This window comes from Falco cherrug, chromosome Z (genome assembly GCF_023634085.1).
Source record: "Falco cherrug isolate bFalChe1 chromosome Z, bFalChe1.pri, whole genome shotgun sequence".
In the NCBI taxonomy this organism is placed as follows: Eukaryota; Metazoa; Chordata; class Aves; order Falconiformes; family Falconidae; genus Falco; species Falco cherrug.
The window spans coordinates 84,313,056-84,335,145 of NC_073720.1; the positions used below are offsets into that span (position 1 = coordinate 84,313,056).

At 38.7% G+C, this 22,090-nt stretch overlaps 1 protein-coding gene across 4 annotated transcripts in view; it reads left to right on the top strand.

Annotated features, from left to right (window-relative positions):
* Positions 1-22,090, top strand: part of SSBP2 (single stranded DNA binding protein 2) — a 191,555-nt gene that overhangs the window by 135,761 nt on the left and 33,704 nt on the right. For 2 of the 4 annotated variants that reach the window (XM_055698283.1, XM_055698281.1), the window contains 6 exons: positions 6,271-6,330; positions 9,675-9,741; positions 9,933-10,003; positions 13,615-13,706; positions 19,657-19,705; positions 21,650-21,685. In XM_055698283.1, coding sequence (XP_055554258.1) covers positions 6,271-6,330; positions 9,675-9,741; positions 9,933-10,003; positions 13,615-13,706; positions 19,657-19,705; positions 21,650-21,685 — 375 coding nt within the window. The remainder of the gene's footprint in view (positions 1-6,270; positions 6,331-9,674; positions 9,742-9,932; positions 10,004-13,614; positions 13,707-19,656; positions 19,706-21,649; positions 21,686-22,090) is intronic. The other 2 variants (XM_055698284.1, XM_055698282.1) reach the window with 1 other exon arrangement.

Consider the following 22,090-nt stretch of genomic DNA (forward strand, 5'->3'; position numbering starts at 1 on the left):
TTGACTGTGGATTATTGTATATTTGGTAAACGGCAATTTATGTGGGACGTAGTCAATAAATGTAATGGTATGAGTGAAAAAAGAATTAAAATGTCAGTGCGACACACACACACACACAGAGACCCACACCCCGAAAACTAGTCTGGAAGCAAGGAAATTATATTCCCAGCTTTTGGAAGGGAAATAAATTCAAAGAAAAACAAGATTTGTTGAAATCTGTCATACTTAGTAGAACACCATCTTTTACATGTTTTTATTCCACCAGTATTAAGTACAAGAAAACTAAAACACACCGTGTTCTAGAGTCACCCAAACAGCTAAAAACAGACAGAGTAAGAATTGCAGAACTGGCAGAGAAACATGCCACCTTCTGTGCCTTTATGTCACCAGCTTCCTGGTGGGTATTTTCTGTGAAATCACTTGTCCTGAACACTGGAATCAAAATGATGGCAGTGAGACTACTGTGCTTCAATGTTGCTTCTTCAGAGACTTCCCTACAGAGAAATACATTATCTGCTTGTCCCCTTGTGTTCCCAGGGGTTAAGGAAAATCTTATTTTACAAGCTTTTTACGTTGTTACTACTCGCAAAATTATATTAAACACACAGTTTATAAGATACCCTTTACTCTCCCTGCACACAGTTGGATCCTTTCTTCAGGAATATAACAGAAAGTGCTGGAGTGTGTGGCACCATCATTCAGGTTTTTGCACTTCTTTTTAAGTATTTAAGAATGTGACATGATAGGATGGTATAAGGAAGAGCAGGGAGCTTACAAAATTTAACATTTCACACCTTGATTTTGTTTTGTGTAGTCTCTCATAGTTGTTTGGGGGTTTTTTTGTTCTTTTCCTTTTTTAGTACTTTTCTCCTTTTAGATGGGGGCTATTTTTCACTTTTAAAGTTGATAAATACATATATTCTGTGGTGACTTATACACAAAAGGTTTTTCCTCCCTGGCTTCTTTTTGTCACCCAGTTCAGCAGAAGCTTCTGCTGGTATTCCTTTGGTCTCAGCTGTATGACAGCAGCCTTCCAAGATGCTTTTGTGATACCAAATTACTGAATTTTGTTCCTGAAGGCGGTAATTACAATATACTGATGTTCACAGATGTGTTTAGTTGGCTGTTCTCCAAAAGAAAGAGTTACCAGAATCTTCTCCAGTTGCTGCAGTTTGTGTGACATGATTTCAAATGCTGGTGGCATCTCCATCTAAGTTGTGGTTAAATATGACCTTCTTGCCTGTTACTTTGTTTTCTTCATGTTCTTTTTTTCTTTTGCTGATTTTTGTCTTGGTTTCATTTTTTGTTTTGGGGTTGGGTGTTTTGTGGGGGGTGGGTGGGTGTTTGCTTGGTTGGTTTTGGGGTTTTTTTTGTTGTTGTTTCGGGGTTTTTTTTCTTTTCTTAATACGTTAGTATATGTGCCAGTTCCTGAACTCCATTTGAGAAGTTAATTGTAGCTTAGGGTAGTGCACAATAGTGTTGTTTGCACCTCCTCCTACTCAGTGTAATGTCCGTGTTGTGGATTAGCGGGACTTGAAGGCTGCAGTAGTGACTGGAAACCCTTGAGAGCCATTTCAGCACTTGGAAATTACTGTGGGATGGAGCCATGCTGGTCATACCCTTCTTCCTCAGTCAGATCAGCTTCAAGAGACTGGTTTCCCTTAGACAGGCTTTGCAACGTCCTAACCAAGATCTGGCTCCGAAATGCCAGGTGCATGATTTGGAGAGTACTCTACATCCTTTCGCACAGTGAGGGCTCTAGGAGATAATACCACCTGTCTTCTTCCTACCTGATAGCTGAAGTTACTGCTGCATTATTACATCTTAAATAAGATTTAAAAATTGAACCTATCTTTTGGCATGTTTTTCCAGCTTTATTATTTCTTTCTAAATTTACCCTGTTGTTTGAAGAGTCATGTCTGTAAGCCTTGAGTAGAAGAAGGGCTCTTGCGTTCTGCATTGCCGACAGCCCTCTCCCTCCCTGCTACCTGGGGTAAGCAAGGAAGTACTTGATTCATTGGCATGGCATCTGTCCAGTCCCCCTGCTGAACTCTGAGACCAATCAGGAGTCTGTCGTATCCCAGCTGAAACCAGGACCGGGGATCCATTAAAGCTTTTCAACTATCAAGATGCTGAATTTTGAGTTGACACGAGGCTGAAGGAGCAGGCAGATATGTCTGAGTCTTCAACACGCAGAGAATTTATTTTTTGTCTTCAGAAGGCTGGTGCTACGCCAACCAGTTCAAAACTTGTGGTCACTGTTTTTACTTTAGTGCCCGTATTTTGAACCCATTACTTCTGTGAAGTATGTGTTGCAATATCATTAAGAGAAGGGGAAGAAAAAGTTTCCAAGAAGTTAAGGCAAGAGAGCTACTAATTGTAAGAAATATAAGTCTGTGGTGGTTCCTTCCTAAGCCATGGTCAATTCAACAACTCGAACAATAAAGTAAAACTTAGACTGGAGGGTAAATGTCAGTTGTTCTTATTAATTACAAAGGATGTAGTGAAACAACATGTGACAAAACATGCCTACTGCTTGAGTTCATGTCCTCCAGAATGCCTGGTGCTTAATAATGTGAGTGTGTGAGAGGCTTGGGAAAAAATGCTCCCAATGCGGTGAAAAGCTGTTCATATTTGATTTATTTTCATTTGAACGTTTGACTGAATTTCTTTGTAGTCTTGATACATCTCAGTAGAACTTTTTGTGGATAAACGTGACGTTGGTGCAGAGGGAGAAGTTTAGTAACTGGCACAAAGCCAAGAATATTTATGTTTTTCTTTTTAATGGTAGAATTTTTGTGGTAAAACAAAGTACTAAATATTGGTACAAAAGAGCGTAACATTTTTTAGAGTTGTTCTTGAACATCACTGTCTCACCATTTTCTGCAATGCTATATGGACCTTTATTGATACTCACCAAACATTCGTTGTGCTTCCCAGTTGTTTATATATTTTCCTGCCTATAGAACTGTGCAGTGTTTGTATCCATGTGTCATCAAGAACTATAGGAACTATTTGAAATTTACTAGATGTAGTCATTCATTGCAGTTCCACTTGGGTTCAGATGCTTGAGGAATAGGTTTAAACACTTCCTCAAATATGTGTAAGGGGAATACATAGGTATATAAATATTTACAGTATATAAACCTTCCTGTAAGACAGAGTTGTATCAGAGGGGCTCCTGTAGTTAATGAACTAAGAAGTCAGTTAAGGATAGATGGACTGAGTCTCTTAAGTCTGTTTTGATGCCTGCTTAGGGAACAGTGCCTCAGGAAAAAAAAAATCATGACATATATAATTTCAGAGAAGAATCCTAGACTTACTCTGTGAGGCTTTTATTAAGTAGACTTGAGACCTACCTAGATCCAGACCTTCTGTTGCGGTTTAACCCCAGCAACTAAGCACAACACTGCTGCTTGCTCACTCCCTGTGCCGCCAGTGGGTTGGGGAGGAGAATGTGGAAAAGGTAAAACCTGTGGGTTGAAATAAGAATAGTTTAATACACAGTAAAATATAATAGTAATATAATAATTGTTATAGTGATGAAAAGGAAAAAGAGAGGGATAAAACCCAAGAAACGCAAGTGATGCACAGCACAGCTGCTCACCACCCGCTGACCCATGCCCAGCCAGCCCCGCAGCAGCGACTGGCAGCTCCCGGCCAGCTGATAGATCGGTTTATATTCTGAACAGGACATTCTATGGTCTGGGAATACCCCTTTGGCTAGCTGGGGCCACCTGTCCTGGCTGTGTCCCCTCCCAGCTCCTTGCGCACCTCCTCGCTGGCGCAGCACGGGAATCCTGAACGGTCCCTGGCTCGGGGTGGGCACTGCTTAGCCACAGCTGGAACATCAGCGTGTTACCAACATTATTCTCACACCAGATCCAAAACACAGCACGGTGGCAGCTGCTAGGAAGAAAATCAACAGTACCTCAGCCAAAACCAGGACCTGTCAAAAATCTGAAGCAGCTACTGACCTCAGTGGCACAGCATACCCCAAAATATGGTTTGTAATTGTCAAGCATTAGCAACAATGTGAGTCACATTCTGAAAAGTGAAATTGTGACTTTATGAGAGTAAGCCTCTTTCTCTCCTTTTTGCAGTGAAGTATCTGTTTCGGTTTTTTAAATAAAACATACCCAAAAAAGAGATTTTAGGTATTTTTATAACCTACATAGAGAGGTGAACCCACTGGGAAGATAGAGGACAAGCATGTTTCCATCCTACTTAAAAGGCGCAGATGTTGTGCCAATAACACACTATTATATACTAATATTAGTAGTGTGATTCTACATTAAGATGTGGTTGACTTGAGAGACACTGCTGATTTCCCATTTATGAGCTGTACAGCTGTAAATAAAGTTAAGGTCTCGTTTGCTGAATGAGGTAAGCCAAATCCAAGATACTAACTAGAGTGTGCTGCACTCCGTACAATGCACTTGTCTGACCTTTATGGAAGTTGTTGAAATTCTAATTTCCTTGCACTTTTACTGCTTTACAAGGGCCTGCATGTTTACAGCTTTCACCACATGCACAAGCCTTTTTTTCTTTCTTTCATATCAGATAATCTCGCCAGCAGAGAGTGGGCATGTAGAACCCTCACTCTTACACAGCACAGAATTTCAAATACCTTTTTTATTAAAGTAATATTTTCACAAATGTCATTGAACTTTCTTCTGTAGTTTGCAAACCCTCTGTATTTTAAATTGCTTTATAGTACCTGTTTTGAGTGCATGTTTGTGTCGGTAGCATTATTTCAGTTTTGATCTGATTCTAAGATGCGAAGGGTTCCGTTAATTTTTTTAATGCAAGATCATAGGAATATTTCCATCACTAAGTATTAGTAAAATAATTATAATTCTTTTGCTAGATATTGCTACTATTAATACATGGGTTATGAGCATTGATGATCATTGGCATTTTAGTTTATAATGCAGTGCTGCTGATGGAGCTGAAATGTGCCATTCATTAGTAGAACAGTGATGTTGATCATAGAGTTGTGGTGACCTGCCAGTGGTCCTTAGCTACAGCTGACTAGATGATGCCTATGTACGTATAGTTGGTTTTTTTCCAAGGAGTGGGTTTAAACGTACAGCAGCGCATTCGTCACCAGAGGATGCCGCTGGGAAGTCCTGGCACACTCCTTTCCTTATCTCTTGTTGTCTCCATGGCACTGTCATGAACAGAAGCGAGGTCCTCTTTCACAATATAAAGAATCAGTCTCTTTGTCCCTGTGTTCACAGTCAAAGCATACTTTTAACACTTCATTTTCTTCTGGAGTTACAGGTACTGTTGCTTGACAAAATGAGCCTCTTCATCTGTTTAGTCAGATTTTTGTGCCTTTTTCCTGTAGGCTCACACTTGCCACTAATCCGGCTTTTTTGATTTCTAGATAATTGTCATGCTTTTGGGTGGAATAAGTAGAGATGCTAAATGTATTTTCTGGCACTGCCATTTATTGTAATATTTTATATTTTATATATAACAATATTATTATATAATATTATAATAAATAATATAAATAATAATTATTATATATATTGTAACGGACTGACCTTGTTTGTGAGCTATGAAGTAGTATAGTAGTAGCCAAGAGTCACTAGAACCTCACCAGTTGCAGGATGGTATGAGGGATTTGGGTATAAATTTGGTTTTCAGAGAGGATATTTACTGTGTGAGCATGGAGTTAAATACAGAGGGATGGAAGGAGCGCATCACTGAATTATCCTGGTTAATGGAACCACCAAAGTTTGAAATATTTACAAAAGAAACTTGAAATCTGTGCCCTCACAGGTTAAATTTTGTATTGCATTTTACTGTATTATTTTGAAAAAGTGAATGGGAAGTATTTGTGGATTATTAGGCTGTTACTTTACCTCTTGACTCTCCCAAGAACATTTTTGTTTTCTATTCCAGGGTTTCTGTCTTTCCCCCTTCTTCAGTGGAAACTATGGAAGTGTGATTATGTGATCTGAATGGTTTCACTGTTAATGCATTAAGTTGTTCGTAGTCTTCACGATTACTGTAACAAAGTTTTAAGTAATATCTTTTGACAGATGCATGCACTAAGACTCTATTAAGTTTACGTAGTTGTGCTGAACATTGTGGAATAATACACTAAATGCTCTGTAGAAGTATTTAAGCTGGATATCTGAGGTGTGAGCATGGCACAAGCCACACCTCCAGTGACTCAGTGTGGTGTTTCCATGCCAAGTTGAATTATTTAGCAGTATTTCTTTTTTTTTTTTTTTTTTTTTTTTTTCCCCATAGCCTTTCATGTCCCCTCGGTACCCTGGAGGTCCAAGGCCACCTTTAAGAATACCCAATCAGGTAAGATTTTATCACTGGTGTACCATTGTGGTCCAGGGTAATGGTACAGCGGTGGGAACAGGGAATGTTGCCTTGTTGGCTACCAATAGTTCCAATAACCTGTTGGCTACAAAACTCACTCCAGTCCCTCTCCACCCCATTTTATCTGATCGTTAAATAGTTATTTTTGATTAGGTGTGGCCACGCCACTCCCAGCTTGCTTTACTATGCTTGGTTAGTGTTTACAACTCCAAATTTATTCTGCATCGAGCCCGTTTGCAGAGGGAAGAGTCTGCAGAGCTGCCTTGCGTGGTGCTGCATTGCTTTGAGATGAAGGCAGAATGTCCCCATAACTGTTACACCCTCTGAAGTTTCCTAGCCACATCAAGCAGTTAACTCTGGGAGTGTTTTTAGCTAATTCTATGTAAAATGCATCACTCACTCCTATTCTTGGTTGGATATATGAAGTATGTTTATTTAATAGTAAATAGGGAGATTATTTGTGAGAAATGGATACCATGAAGTGCTCTATGGCTGTTACAGACACTCTGAGGACTTTACAAAAGCATCGAATCCCCAGTTTTCTCTCATCCCCATCAAAGGATTTGCATGCCAGCCTAACAGGAATGAGTAATGAGCTGGTGTTCGTCAGCAGAGACCTTTACTGGCCCATCTGTGAAAAGATGGTTCTGGAAGCAGATAGCATTTGTATTTAAAGTTCTCCGTAGTGCAGATCGAGGAGAAGAAAGTGGTTGTCAGCAGATGAAAAGTTAGAGATAAGCAGACAGAAAAATATCAGTGGAGCACTGAAAGAAAAACTGGGCCGTTTACAATATTGGGAAAGGTTGATAGGGTAGATGAAATGGGGGTTTTTGGTCCATTTTATATCTGTATAACATAATGTCAACAAATTCATCTTCAGCTCTGGCACAATGTTGCCAGAAGGTTTGAAGATTAGATTTTAGTGATCTGGATATATTGGGTGGCAGGGCTTCTTCAGATATTCCTCTACATCAAGCACGGTGATGTTTGGGAGCAGGTTAAGTTACCTGTACCATAGCCACTTCCTCACAAGGGAAATGGGTGACTTAATTAACCTTGCCGAAGTGATCGTCAAGGGACAACGTAAGAGTGCAATGTCATTAGCCTTTCAGTTAAATACTTGCTACAGACATACTGTAACTCAGTACAGAGTATCTTCCTGATGTTTGCACCTTTCAGTAGTATCTTAGCCAAGGACGCAGCACTGTTTGGGTTTCACATATTGCTTTGTTTCCGTTTCTGTGTTTCTGAACACTGTAAATACTGGCAGGTATAAAATGGATGTGATGAGTGCTGCGAAAGCATTGCCAACCTGCAGGTTTAGTTATGGAAGCTTTTTTTTGTTACATTGTGATATTTTCAGTTCAGAGCTGTAACATAATCACATAAGCTGGTGAATTAGAGCTCTTGCAATTCATTTACTTTACGCCTCATTCATAAATTCCTGTTCTTAAGAATACTGCCATTATTTAATACTGCCATTATTTAAGTTACAGATTAAGTGGTCAGTGTGTGGAAGCAATAAGCTATTGTAGTGCAGCTTTAAGGCTGAAATTTTCATTAGAAGTCAGTAAAAAACAGGGTTAAAATTCCCACTGCAACTGTTGGCTCTGTTTCTTAATGTCTTGCGATGGGGGTTTTGTCTCTTAGGCAGGGAAGGGTAACGCAGGGCGTGCATGCACAGCACAGTCTGCGTAAGGGTTACTTACACAGTCACTTAACTGCTATGTAGGCATAGCTGAACTACATCTGGGCTTTGTAGCGAGGAAAGTTAGTACCTGCTAAGGGCCACATGAGTCCCCCTAAGCTGCCTCCGGCACTTGATCATGTCCTGTGAGGTCGAGCCCTGTGAGGGTATTTGATGTTGGCAACGCACGGTGCTGTGCATGTGCACGGGCCTTTCTGGAGAAGTCCTATAGTATGTTACAAAGGAGCCGCAGTTTCTTACGTACTGGTCCGCAGAGTAATGACTGCATCAGCGAAGTCTTCGGCTGCATGTGCTCGCAGCAGCAAATGCCTCTGTGTCATTGCGTGTCACCTGCCATTGCTGGTAGTTCCTGCTTTGCTTTTATTTGAGTCTTCTCCATGCATTTCACATATGGTTCTTCTGTATCGTCCAGACCTCATGCCACTGAAGTACATGTAAAACTCAGATTCAAATGACATTGTCTCAGATTATTTGTTTATTCCGTTGCTCTTGCAGTGCAACACCTTTTGAACTGTATTACCTTTGAGGTAACAATGTGCATGTTAATCATTTATTTCCTACCTCTTGCGGAAACAAACCGTATGATACTTGCAGATAGGTTGCCCTTTGTATGTATCCAAGACTGCTGGAGTATTTCCAGGTCAAGAATATCTTATCCATTCCCACAGTAAGCAATAGCTGTATTGCCTGAGTAGATCTCTTTCGTAACAACAGATTTACTCATTCTGGATGTGTTTTCATTCTGGAAATGTGGTGGTGTTTTGAAGTGCTAAACAGCACCTAGTGGATCAGCTACAAAGGTCCATTCATAAAAACATTTTTTGTAGTTGGCTGAACTATAGGTAGAAGACTATAGAAGTTAGCCTTAAACCTCATTCACTTACTATAAACCCAAAGGGCATATTAATGGGGGGGACATAAAAACAAGGTGTTTGATTTGGACCTAGGGTAAAATAACAACACAATATAGTTTTGTGCTTGAAGGCAAGATTTAGGAGCAAGTTTTCTGACTCTTGTTATCTCCCATAGATAACAATAAGCTTATCTTGGCATTGATGCCCTTCAAGAGTAAGGCAGAGGGGAAGATAAAATGTCCCCCACATCACAGCCCTAATTAACCATACTCTGTGAATGCTGTGTGGTTGGCTCAGTTACGGCTCACTCTCAGAGAGTATCAGTGTCTGCATCCTGACCTCTGCAAGGAAATGTTAAAATAATGGTTAAAAGGGAAAACTATAGCAATACAAGCTGGGGATAAATTGCCACATACCCAAGAAAAAGGTGGTGTTTGAAGGTTAAATAATAGGTAAGCTAAAGTGAAAAAAGTACTGGGGGGTGGAAAAGCAAATTAGGCAATTACATTTTGGAGATTATTTATACATAATTCCACAGAAGTCCAAGACTTTGTCCATGCAAATCCATAGTTAGGATTGTAGGATACGCAAGACTTCAGTTTAGTTAGGCACTTAGGACATTTAGTTAGGGCATTTATGAAACACTTCCACATTACTCTTGACTCAGAATAAACATCTGGAAAATAAAAAATCTGCATTATGTCTTTAACATAAATTTCAAAGCATTATATGCTTTTGACATGTGACTTCTATTCCTGCAGGCACTTGGAGGTGTCCCAGGAAGCCAGCCATTATTGCCTAGCGGGATGGACCCAACACGGCAGCAAGGTGAATGAAATAATTTTTTGGACCATTCAAAAGTACTGTCTTCTCAAACCTGCATCTTTCTTCCTCTGTTTCAAAGCTTCCTGCAGCTTTTCAAGCTTTTTGCTAATTATAAGGAAATGATTTGTTAAAGTTGTTCTAGAAGGTGCTTGTGTACTGCATGGTTTTTATAAGTTACATGATTTTATTTGCAGGGCATCCAAACATGGGTGGGCCAATGCAGAGAATGACTCCTCCGAGAGGAATGGTTCCATTAGGACCTCAGGTACCTTCCACAGATCGATACCCATTTTTATTGATGGGCCTATACTTACACTGTCTTGCTCTGGCTTTCCATCGCTTGAAGATGGCCAGGACTTGTTCTTCTAATCCCATCTGAAAATAAACTTCCTGTTATACAAAAATTAATTCAAAGTTGCAGCTGTACAGAGTTTAAAATGAAAAAAACGGTCATTTCAATTAAGATTTGAAATTAAAAGAAGAATCCCTTAACTTGCTTGTTTCAGAAAAGTTTTTGGTCCTGCAGCCACTGTATGCTGTAACCAAAGTGTGACATTTGTAAGGGAGACCAAGGGTCGAGTAGGTGTTTCCTCATCCTCCCAGCCTAATTGATGATGCTGTTAGGGAGGAAAGGATCAGTAGTTCTAACTTAGGCAAACTCTTTCTACCAAAAATACCCCCCCCCAAAATTCCGTAAAGTTTTTCTTTCATCTGATACTGATCTAAATTTTTGGTGTATGCTAGTGTAAAGTGAGAAGTTCGTGCTGCCATCTCTCCCCCTTGTCAATCACAAGCGTCTCTCCAGCTCCATTGTTGAGGAGTGAAGCGACCTTGAGTTGCAAGAATCAGCCTTTTCCATGGTGCTGACTTGGTCATAATTGTTCACAGGCTCTTTCTTCAAAAATGTGAAAGTATGAGTGGATATTTGTCACTACTACATTTCAGCAGTAAACTAAGGTAGAAAACAAATGAATTCTGATGCATACCTGAAATATGAATCCAAAAGATTATTCTGTATTTTTCAGTTCTCTAAGTGAGCGAAAATTTAGGCGGTGGTGTTTCATACTGGTTTTGCCAGTATTTTGTTTTACAGTGTGCTTGTTGTGCCCACACTTTGCATTTTTACTTCCCCATTTCAGATAATCTCTCTAGTGACTTCTTTGTTCCTTGGACTAGCAACTGAATTTTAAATGATTAAACAGCTTTGCCTTTCAAATCTGTTCATAGCTGTCTTCACAATTTTGGGTCTTCTTGGTAGAAACCAGTTGTGCAGTTCTACACAACATCTGCTGTGTGACCAACAAACCGTTATTAAATATTTTTGTTATTTTTCCTGTAGCACTGAAGTATATTTACCACCTGCCTGTTGGAGGTAGAAAGAGAAGCTCTGCAATGCTGCTGTGTGAGGCTGAGCTGATATTTTATGCAGCACCATTAGTCACACAGCAGGCAAATCTCATGCCACTTTTTGTAAGGATAATTTTTTCCATTTTTGCTGTCTCTTAAAATCCAGTGTTTTTGTAAGATTCTTCTCGCTTGTACTGAACCTCCTTTTAAAATGGGGGGAAATGTTGCTTATCTACACAAAATTTAAGTTCGCAAATCAATCTTTTCTATAAATGGATCATCATCTATCTTTGTATCTGGCATTTAGGATCCTCTCAGAACGCAGTTGTAAAAGCAAATTTGATGAATCTTTCACACCTACTTTTAATGCCCTCATGCTACAGTGCTGTAAAGTTGACTTAGGTGTGCCTGTAGTGGGAGGCTCTGCTGCCTTCCTGCACAGGCAGTTGACTTGGCAGAACGCTTAACGTGCTGATACAGAAGTGCTTACATCCAGTATAGCAAGTATAGCATGCATATGCTTGAAAACTTAGGGAAGATTTACCTCCGTTTTGTATTCTATGATTCTAGGCTGTTTCAAACTGAATAGCACGAAGCAAAAAGCAGTGGGTAGTTGTAAATACTTGAATCTCTGAAAAGCTCCAAAGAATTGATTTCAGGCTGTTTTCCAAGCCGTAGCTGAGCTAGGTGAATGGGGTACTACCTCCAGCCTGCGGCCGCTGCTTCCCCCTGCCCTTCCTATCTGCGCACAAGCCTCCCACACGCTCCCGCGGGCCTTCTGGTCAAGAAGAATTGAGTCATCTCAAATACTTCAGGAAAAAAAAAAAAAAAAGCTCTTGTCTAATACGGCTCATTTTGGCCACCTGATATTAGGGAGCACTTTACTGAACAGCTGAACTGTGAGATGAGCAGTGGCAGTGGTGGCTGTGACTAAAGGGCCGTAAGGAAGGCGTTGGGGCACTAACTTCTGCAGGGAGCCTAGCTGCAGCTGAAGGAACATGTCTATTGCTTGTCTTAATGAAAGTACTTTTATTTTAGGATGAAGGAGTAGATTTGATTAGAATTGGCAGTAATTAGAGGTAGAAGTATGTTTGATTAGGATTCTTCCGGTCCTGCAGGTTTCCACAGAGATCTTTAACCCCGTCCCACACAAATGATTCCTGAATTAAAATAAAGAGGGGAGATACCAGGCAGACAGAATAGGGAGAATGACTCGGTCCTTCGCATCAAAATGGGAAAATGAAATAAAATGGATATGGAACCGCTGTCTTATTGCAGTCAGACTGTGTTCCAGTAGCGCCAGTAGTGCCAGCTGGGGACGTTACTGTGCCAGCCTGCTCTAACCACCCACCAGTTACTGCCCTGCAGCTCTGACAGAGGAGCTCCTCAGGCAAAATCATCTGGGATAACCTAGGTTAAACAGGCGGTGTGAGTTAATCTGCCTGACTTCCACCTGAGCACGCGCACCAGTTGGTCTGCTGGCTGCACACGAAAAGGCAGGAATGAGCAGTGGTAGATGGGCGGCAGCTGTGCGTAATAGTGTCTTCAGATGGCACTGCTGGGTCTGGAAGAGGACAAGTTTGCAACCTCTGGCTCTGTTCTTGCAAACCAGGTACTGATGGGACGCTTTCAGGATTGTTAACGACGAAGAAAATTTTAAGTCCGGGCACAGAACTTCCCTTCCTAATTATATAGATCAGTTCTAGATCAGCTCTAGATAACGGATACTTGGTATCAGTCAAAGAGGAAGAGCACCACACACACGCTTTGAATATCACTGTTGGATTTCTCCCACTGGTGACTTATTGTAACTCAGGCCAATACAGAGAACACCCATGTGCCCAAATCATATAGTTTATGCAGTTTTTAGTATACTGTACATGAAGTAGTGTGTTTATTATTGGAAAATAGGCTGCAACAATGACCTAGTGTTTTTTTTTTTAAATAAATAGTTTCTTGGTCCCCTTCTCCTTGCAATACGCACAGCTCTTCATTTTAAAGAATTCACTGTTATCCATACTTTTGAAATATCAGAAAAATATAGTGGGGTTAACACAGAATAGGGAGTGCATTATGATGTGAGAGAGAATGTTCTTGTATTCCTGTGAATAAGAAGAGGTATAATTTATTCTTTCACACAAATAAATACAATTAAACTTTTGTCATAATGTCAGAGCATAAATTCAGATTTTGTAGGCATTGGGCAATTCATTTGTTGACATCACTATGACATTCATTATCTTATTAAATATTTTTTCATATTAGTTACCATAGACTTATTAGAATTGACTGATTCGAAATGTAATAGTTGTGCTGTATGTTATAAAAGTGATATATGTCTGTGTCTATCTATTGTTGTAATTCTTTCTTCTTGGGGTTAACGATATTACTATTTTAAGTCAACAGTGGAAACACCTGAAAGAATGAATTACATTGGCCTGTCCAGTCAGCAGTTACGTAGGGATATCATTAACCTGCTGTCCTTTCTTTCCCCCTCCTCTTTGGTTTTGTTTTTTTGTTTTGTGGTAGTCTGACCCTTGGTTATCATTGCAGAACTATGGAGGTGCAATGAGACCCCCACTGAATGCTTTAGGTGGCCCGGGGATGCCTGGAATGAACATGTAAGCACAACAGTAAAATCTTATAATATTTAGAAAAATCATTATTTCGTTGTAGAAGTAACATTTGGGATACATAAGACAAGGAGAACATGCTTTGATGAGTAACATGCTTTGATGACTAATAACTGCAGTTTAAGAAAGTGAACCCACAGCACTCTCCTCCTGTACAAATACTTTCTTTCACAGGTCAAAGTTCAAGTACTGGGAATATTTTGTCGGTACAGTCACCAACATATCCTTGTATACATTTTTTTAAAAAATGACATTATTTACATTTGTGTTTTTACTTTATTGCTTAAATATTTTGTAGAGAGTGGTACAAGTATCATTCTTTTCTGCAAAATAAAACCAGTATGTAGAACTATTTATAAAAAAAAGACGTAATTCAAAGAAGAAGAGTTGATGATTCTCTTTCTGTTGCTGTTTTTATTTCCATAACTACATTTATTCCCACTCCAGACAGATAGAAGAACATTACAGATAGGAGTGTAAGGTTTTCAGTGTTTCTATGTATTTCTGGGACTGGATCATTATTTGGTAAAACCTTGTGTAGACTGAGTTCAGTTAAGCTATACTGATTTATTCCAGGCATGGATTTAGTCATGGGAGTGTATTATGCCTTTCGTACCTGTCAAAGGAAAACCTTTTATAAGTGTGTAGAAAAATTTCAGATGTAAATTTAGTCTCTCTAATGTAGGTTAGATTTAAGTTGAGGATTTTAGTATAGCAAGTAGCCAAACATGAGCAGTCTTCTGCAGTTTAGGTCAATCTTTCACTTGCTTGGAGTCGCTTACATGATCAGGTAAGCCTGGAAAAAAAGTAAGATACTCCTTGTATTAGATTTCACTCTTAGGAGATGCGCAGATTTTAAGGGGCTGCTATACTAACCTTTAGCATACCACAGACCAGAGATTACCAAGTCATTCTTGTATCACGGCCCTACCTGTACTGAAGTTAGTACATTTTTTCATAACCAGCATTTTGCAAACTCTGGGATGGTCACAGCGGTCACAGAAGACAGCATGGCAGCCCAGCTATCAAGACACTAGAATGATTTTACAACCTAAAGAAGAGAACATGTGCTTTTCGTACTCCTTTTACACCTTTGTCTTTCAGGACTGAGCTTTCATCAGATTGAGACAGATAACACATTGAAAATTTATATATGCTTGTTTTCATTATATCATAGATACCTGGTTTTACTCTTATTTTTGTAGGTAACATAAATGAGAGATGATAATTTTCATTTCAAGTAAAGAGTTACCAACCTGAAAAAGTAAAAGAGGCACTGAGATAGATAATACCATTTAACAAAAACAACTAATCCACCATATCCTTAATTTCTTAAGATTTCCAGCCATACCTTGAATTCTTGTAGCAAATAAAATAAAATAAAATCTAAAGTTGGGTGTTAACACTATCATAGACATCATATATTGGACTCAAGACAATTCTAGGAACCTTCCCAAGGGTAGGAATTTCTTCTTTTAAATAAATTTGATGTAGGAAAAATATTTAGATATTTGAAAATCAATGACAGTATAATATAAGCACTACAATGTTTGTCCTCAGGAGGAGATTAAAATATAAGAAAAGAAATAACTTTCTAAAATAAAATTATGTAGAAGTGAAATTCAGGATAGATAAGGTGTTTGGAGGCTACTTATCCACATAAATGAAAGTTTAAGTAGGAAAAATAAGAAAACAGGTACCTGGATGACTAAAAGCATTTCTGGTCTGCCAGAAAGAGAGGATGTGGGTTGAAATACTAACATTTCCATATTTCAGCATTTAATAAGCACATTTCATCTTGTGTTGAGCCAGTAAACCTACATAGATCATGTTCTTTTAATTCAGTGATGCAAAAAGTACGTTTGCCTTTGAACTGGTATGTCGTCTTGAAGGGGACACCATGAACTGGAGCCCTTCGCTTGGGAAATTAATGAACTTCGGTACAGTATATGATCCTCTGAAAACAAGACGTGAAGCAGTAATTATGAAGTAGGTAGCCGTAGCTGTCGCCATGTCTCACCAGGCATGTACTGCACTCCTGCACATTCCTTACAAACTCTGCTCCAGTTTGGCTGAAAGTGGGGACAGAATACTCTTTCTTGGTTTTAAACCAGACTTTGTACTGTCCTGTTGCTTATTACAATGCACTTTAAAGGCATAAGGGAGGCCAAAGTGCTAGTACTGGAATATTATGCTATATATAGCATATCCTGCCCCGACCGGTGTTACATGCCGAATCGCAGACCATTGGAGGGAGCTCCATTATTGCATGCCTGTCTAAATATTTTTTTTTGCTACTGTTGAAGTTGTCCTTACACAGAAACCTTAGTGAAGACTCGTCTCACCAGTTACAGCATTTAGGTCAGTCTGAGTGCATCCAAGGATAACTGGCAGGCAGTGGCAACAGGTGGACCCAACTAAATGCTTTCTTCATATTATCTCTTACAATTTATCTAATGCAGTTCTAAGAAATAGCAATGTAAGTCGTTTAGTGTACTTACATTTCTAGGAAACAGGGTAACTATACATAAGGCTGTTGGCTCATAGTAATGTACACTTGTCTTTACATCGCCGTATCTTTTTCTTACATGAAAATTTTTCACCGTTCAAAGCTTTCGGATTTTTGGCAATGTGAAAATACAAAAATATGTACTCTGCAAAAAACAGTTGCCATTTAAAATCCAGCTCTTTCTGCTCAGAAAACACAAAGGGAAGCTCTTTTGGTTAAGAGCAGGATATCTGCCAAATAGAATTTTACATTTTTCTGGATGAAAAAGTGTTCTTTATTGTCAAAAATGGCAGCAGTCAGCTTGAGAGCTCATAGACAGTATTTCAGTCCAGGAGCATATACTCCACAAATGTAGTACTGCTAAATAATTGCTTGCTCAATCATTAACTAACCCCTGTTAGAATACTGTTTGAAACAGCTGATGCATAGCCTATGTTCTTCTACAAAACAACTTTATTTTAGCTGCAAGGTTTTAAGTTGAAACTCAGTGTAGCTGTTTTTAGGAAGACTTTATTTCTCTGTGGGGAAAAAGCCCTCTTTGGAACAAAATGGCAAATTTCAGGGGGCAGTGTAAGGTTTCACTGGCACTTCTTAATGGCCCATGTGACCTGCAGTGCTCGGTCAAGTACTAAGAATAAGTACCTCAGTCACGCCTGAAAAGAAAAATAATGTGAGTTTTTTAACTTCAATTCACAAACTCACATCTAGATGTTTTAATTTCCTGATTGAATATATCTGCCCCTTGGGAAACTGAAATTTCAAACTTTGTTTTTTCAAGTACTAGGATCAATGCTATAAGGCTAGCTTTAAGGATCAAATGCAGCTGTAATTATTCATACCAATAGATATGTCACAAATCACTCTTATTTTGGAATCAGTATGTTCATAATGACGTTTTATGACTCTGTTGATGCTTCCAAAATAAACATTTAATAAAGTGCAGAAAAACTGCTTGCATTGCATTGAAAAAAAATGCAGGTAGCTTTTTTTTTTCATGTCTGTTTTATAAGCCGGTAACGTTTGGCTCCACAAAAACCATATGGCTTTCCAGCAGAATCTGCTGCAGTGTTTTCTGAGTCTATACTTAGCGCTGTCCACGGTTTCCAGTAAATCTGCAAATTCCAACAGCTTTTTAGATGAAAGGTGAGTTTCCCAGCCTCCTGATAAGGCTTGTCTGAATTTCCATGTTGCTGTACCTTAACTCAGTCATGTATCTGAGTCAGCTTTTTGATACCTCTGTAGCTCAGAATTAACCTATAGTGTGGTCACAGCTGTTTTCCATTTGATGCTTTCTGCTAGCAGTATATGTGTTACTGGAAGTCACACAAACAAGTGCAGGATTTTTGGTGAAAACAGACTTCCAGTGTTGTTACAGATATTCTTGATGTCTCTGAAAAAGCAGATCCATTAAACCAAATATGATATATAGGAAAAAGAACAACTTTTTAAAGGGGAAGGGGAGGGCAAGAACATCTTATATTTGACTTCGTAATCGTTGGCAGAGGAGAAATTGCTGAATATTTGATGTGAGGAGCGTGAGTACGCTGTGTCCCTTTGCTTGCTTTGCCTCCCCTCCTCCCGGTGAAGAAGACAGAAAAGACCCTCACTTACATTCCTGTTTTCCAACCTTCCAAAAATAATGTCATTGGAAATAAATCCATTTTCACTTGCTATGTTTCAATCGGTTGTTTGAGCTAATTTCTTTATAGTTTCATCAACAATGTAATAAAAAATAAGACTAAATGTTAAATCCCAACATACCTACTTCGTAGTTTTTAGTTTTGCAAGACTTTGAAATAGAAAACTTCCTGAACTCATTAATAAAGCCTGCTTTCTCCTCTGTATTTAAATCGCTCTCCATGTCTGGTATGCTGTGGTGGGTAATGTTGCTTTTCTAAAGTTAATGAGGCCAAAATGCCATTTTATATGGAGAAGTTTTGTCATCCGCTGTGCCTCTCAGTTGTCAGGGCCTTCAAAAAGTGTTTTTGTCTTATTTATAAAAAAACAGGAGTTCTTAATGCTCCCAGGAATAATTACGGTTATTGAGATGTTGTGACTGTAAACATGAAGATTCTACCTCCCATATGGCTTGGTTCCCTCAGGACTGTTAAAAGATGCAGCCTAACCACCAAACTATTTTTCTGAGCTCAACTAAGAGTGAGAATCTTAAAATAACAGCAAGAGTTGTGAGAAGAATATGCTTTCCTTTTCACCTTTCCCAATTCCCTTCTGCTTTTAGTACCCCTGTGATGCTGTGTTGGAGGTGCCTCTATCAAACAGGTCTTCTCCCTGTGAGATGTTCCTGTCCCTCCTGGTGGGGAGCTGCCACTTAGTCATGCACACACCATTTGGGCCAAGTGTAATGAGAATGTCTGAAAAGTTTGAAATTTCCATTTTGCCTGCTGTATGATAAATTTCATGTTTCTGGGTCTTCTGTGGAGATAATGTAGTCAAGTAGAAAACTTTTTAGATGCATGTCTAAACATATGTTGAAACCTTGTGTATAAAATGTCATGTTTTCAATTTTTAATATGTTATTATTTTTAGTATTAATATTTTTAGTATTAACAGGTTATAGCAACATATTATAAGGTACTAGCATCACTTCCACTAATGAAACCTTACTGTACTTGCAGTATTCTAGATCCAATAAATGCATGCATCCTCAGTTCTCCAGGAAGGAATTTTGGTTTTATGACTGAAATTACACTTCTATTGCAGTACCTTTCTGCCTTTGTCTGTACTGTAAGCAGACTTTTGTGGATTGTGTGCTAATTACTCCAAATATTTTAAAAAAGGTTAGCAGAGTACAAGGAAAAACAGTCTCCATGAGAACTTAAATAATTTGGAAACTTACTTTTCACTCTTTGCAAAACTTCTGTGCCGTATTAAAATGTTGCATCTATGTAACGCAGAGGTGAATTCTGTGTGAACAGAAGGAAAGCACTTCAAGAGACCCAAATTTACAATGTCTTTCAAATTGTTCCATTGGGAATACAAAAGGGGAATATCTGGCACTTCCTAAATTTGTACATGCTTGGGACCGGTGCAAAACAGTGCCATCTCCGCTGCAGCCTCTGGGGAAGGGCTCCTTATGGTGCCATTCTGGCAGGTCCTGTCCTGAAGGGTACAGTGCTACCAGAATGAGTCAGGAACTGAAGTGCCTTAAATGTGAGTGGCAGGGTTGTAATAAGAGAAAAAAAAAATCTTCAATCATCTCATAAACTGAATGAATTATAATGGTAGTGCAATGATGAGAATTTTGCTATAGCACTGTAACTTGATGTAGTTATGGTTTATAAATACACTTTAATTTGTAAAAAGCCATCTCCTTCCTTACTCTGGAAACAGAATATTTTGATATGTTCTGTGAGAGCTGGTCAGAAGATGTGAATTGTTCCGTGTCTCATCTTTCATCTTCTGTTACAGGGGTCCTGGGGGTGGTAGACCTTGGCCAAACCCCACCAATGCCAATTCTGTAAGTAGTTATTTTAAAATATATCAGACATCATCTTATATTTAGGGAAACATTTCTCATCCATATTACAGGACAAAAAATTCCACTTCATTCAAAAAATACAATACTGCATGCTTTATATTTTTTCCTGTAACCCTGACGCAGCGCTTGTACAAGTGCAGAGCACATCTGAAGAGAGAGCTCATTGACCTGTGAATATCCAGCTCTGTTCATAATCACACAACACTTCTGCATCTTTACATCAGTTACAACACTTCCGTAACACAAAGGTTATGCTGGGATATACTTAAAAGACATTCAGCTTCCATCCTGCAAGTAGGACAAGTTAGGTCGATGCTGTCTGGCCAGCAAGCTCTACAGAATTCGCAGCCTGCTAAGTTGCAGCTCAACGTGTACTCACCTATTTTATATAACAGAAGCACATCTTCCACTCTTAACTAGGGAATCTGGAATCAGAGAGTAGTTGCTTGCAAAGCATCAGACGTTTTTATATACTTTCTGTAAAAAGCAGTGCACTCCACTGAATTTCTTTGCAACAACTGCAACATGAGGTAGTGTAGTAGCAGCTTGAAGGAAGAGGAGGTCAGTGAGGCATCCCATGTAAACAACAGCATCTGGTAAACAGACACAAAGGTAAAGTTTTCATTTTCATTCAGTGATCATACATCATTGATACAAAAATGTGTCCCTTTTTAGTGCTGGCAGTTGGTTAAGATGGGTCTGGCTTAACAGATTAGCCTCATTCTTTCTGTTGCTATCAATTTTTGATTTTTTAATTCTATTGATGACAGTTGGGGGGAAAAACTAGCTGAAAATACTTTCTCAGTTTTCTTTTCAATGTACTCAGCTAAAATGGGTGTTAGAGTATTTTTGAACTGATAGTTGAAATAATTTCATTCTATGAAATTAATTGAGAAACCCAGTAATAGACATATTTGTAAAAATGAGTTGGCCGAGAAATTGTCTATAATCATGTAAGATGCTTATGCTACAACATAATTTTGTATTTTGTTGGTACAGTTGCTTAATTCTCTACCCTGTCCTCCTATAATAGCACTGGTCTGTGCTCCTGTAGCGAGAATGATTGGAAAGGCTATCATAAAGAAGAAAACCGGATTATTCACAGGCATCTGGATTTCTCCAGGTGTCTTCTGTAACAAATACCACAATTGAATTTTAAATGAAAACAGAACACTGTCCTTTAAAAAAAAAAAAAAAAAGAATAATGCAAAGAAATAAAACTATATCTTCTAGGTTAAAAGATATAAGACAGTTGCTTTTCCTTTTATAGGCAAGATTTTAATCAAGATTATGTATATATAAGAACATACAAATTCAGTCGATGCCTGGGTGATTCTGAAGTCCTACTGACTGAAATGCATGTGCAGCTTAAGTTTATAAACCTTATAAAGCATATTACTTTGGTAATCTTACAGTTTAACCTTTTACTGTAGCCTGCAGTCTTTACAGACCTTACTGTGGCTCTGCAATAAGAATAAGAAGACTCTTGTAGTAGATGCAAGAACTGGATTTGTACTGGACCTTGTAATTTGGTGTCTTAGAAGAGTGATGCTGGCTGTTAAAAAGGCATGCCTCAATTATTATGAAAAAATGGAGAGCAGATATCAGACCTCAGCCTACAGACATTTAAATACGTGAATTATGTTATTCATATTAATTTCATTAGGGGGGGTTCCAGGGCACAGTAATCTTAAATGGAAATGTTTTTATTTGAAATATTGGGAATTAAATTTGGTAGTGTCTATATTGTTAGTTTTGGACTTTAACATACTTAAAATGTCAAGAAGAGGGGTTTGTTTTGACAACAATAGCATGTCGTAGGAATAAACAAATAAGTGTTAACCTGTAGCTCTACATAAGTGTATGTATGGATTCCATCTCATTGCAGAAGAAATTACAATTTTGTTTCTGTTGACATTACAGATACCTTATTCTTCAGCATCTCCTGGGAACTATGTAGTGAGTACACTTGTCTGTGTTTGTATTTTTTTAAGATTTTTAATATCTTATTAGATGTTACATTTTATTCAGGCAAAGAAATAGCTGTCCAGATGTTAAGAAGAACCCTGTGTATTGGTTGAGACTGATCATCTGATCAGCACTTTGGGGGTTTTTTTGCCATCTACTGTGCATACGTTGATGCTCATTACTAAAATCATTATCAGTCTGGTCAAAATTGCCCTGAGTGCTGTTTATTTCAGCGAACATTTATATAACCTATGCAATATAATGCCTTCAATAATGAAAGACAAAAAACCCCCCAGCTTTCTTGGGAACACCATGTTGTCTGTGAGTTTCTGAACTTCTTTAGAAAAAAAGTGTTTGAAGAATTTAGACCAAGCTTTTATCTCCCCAAAGATATAC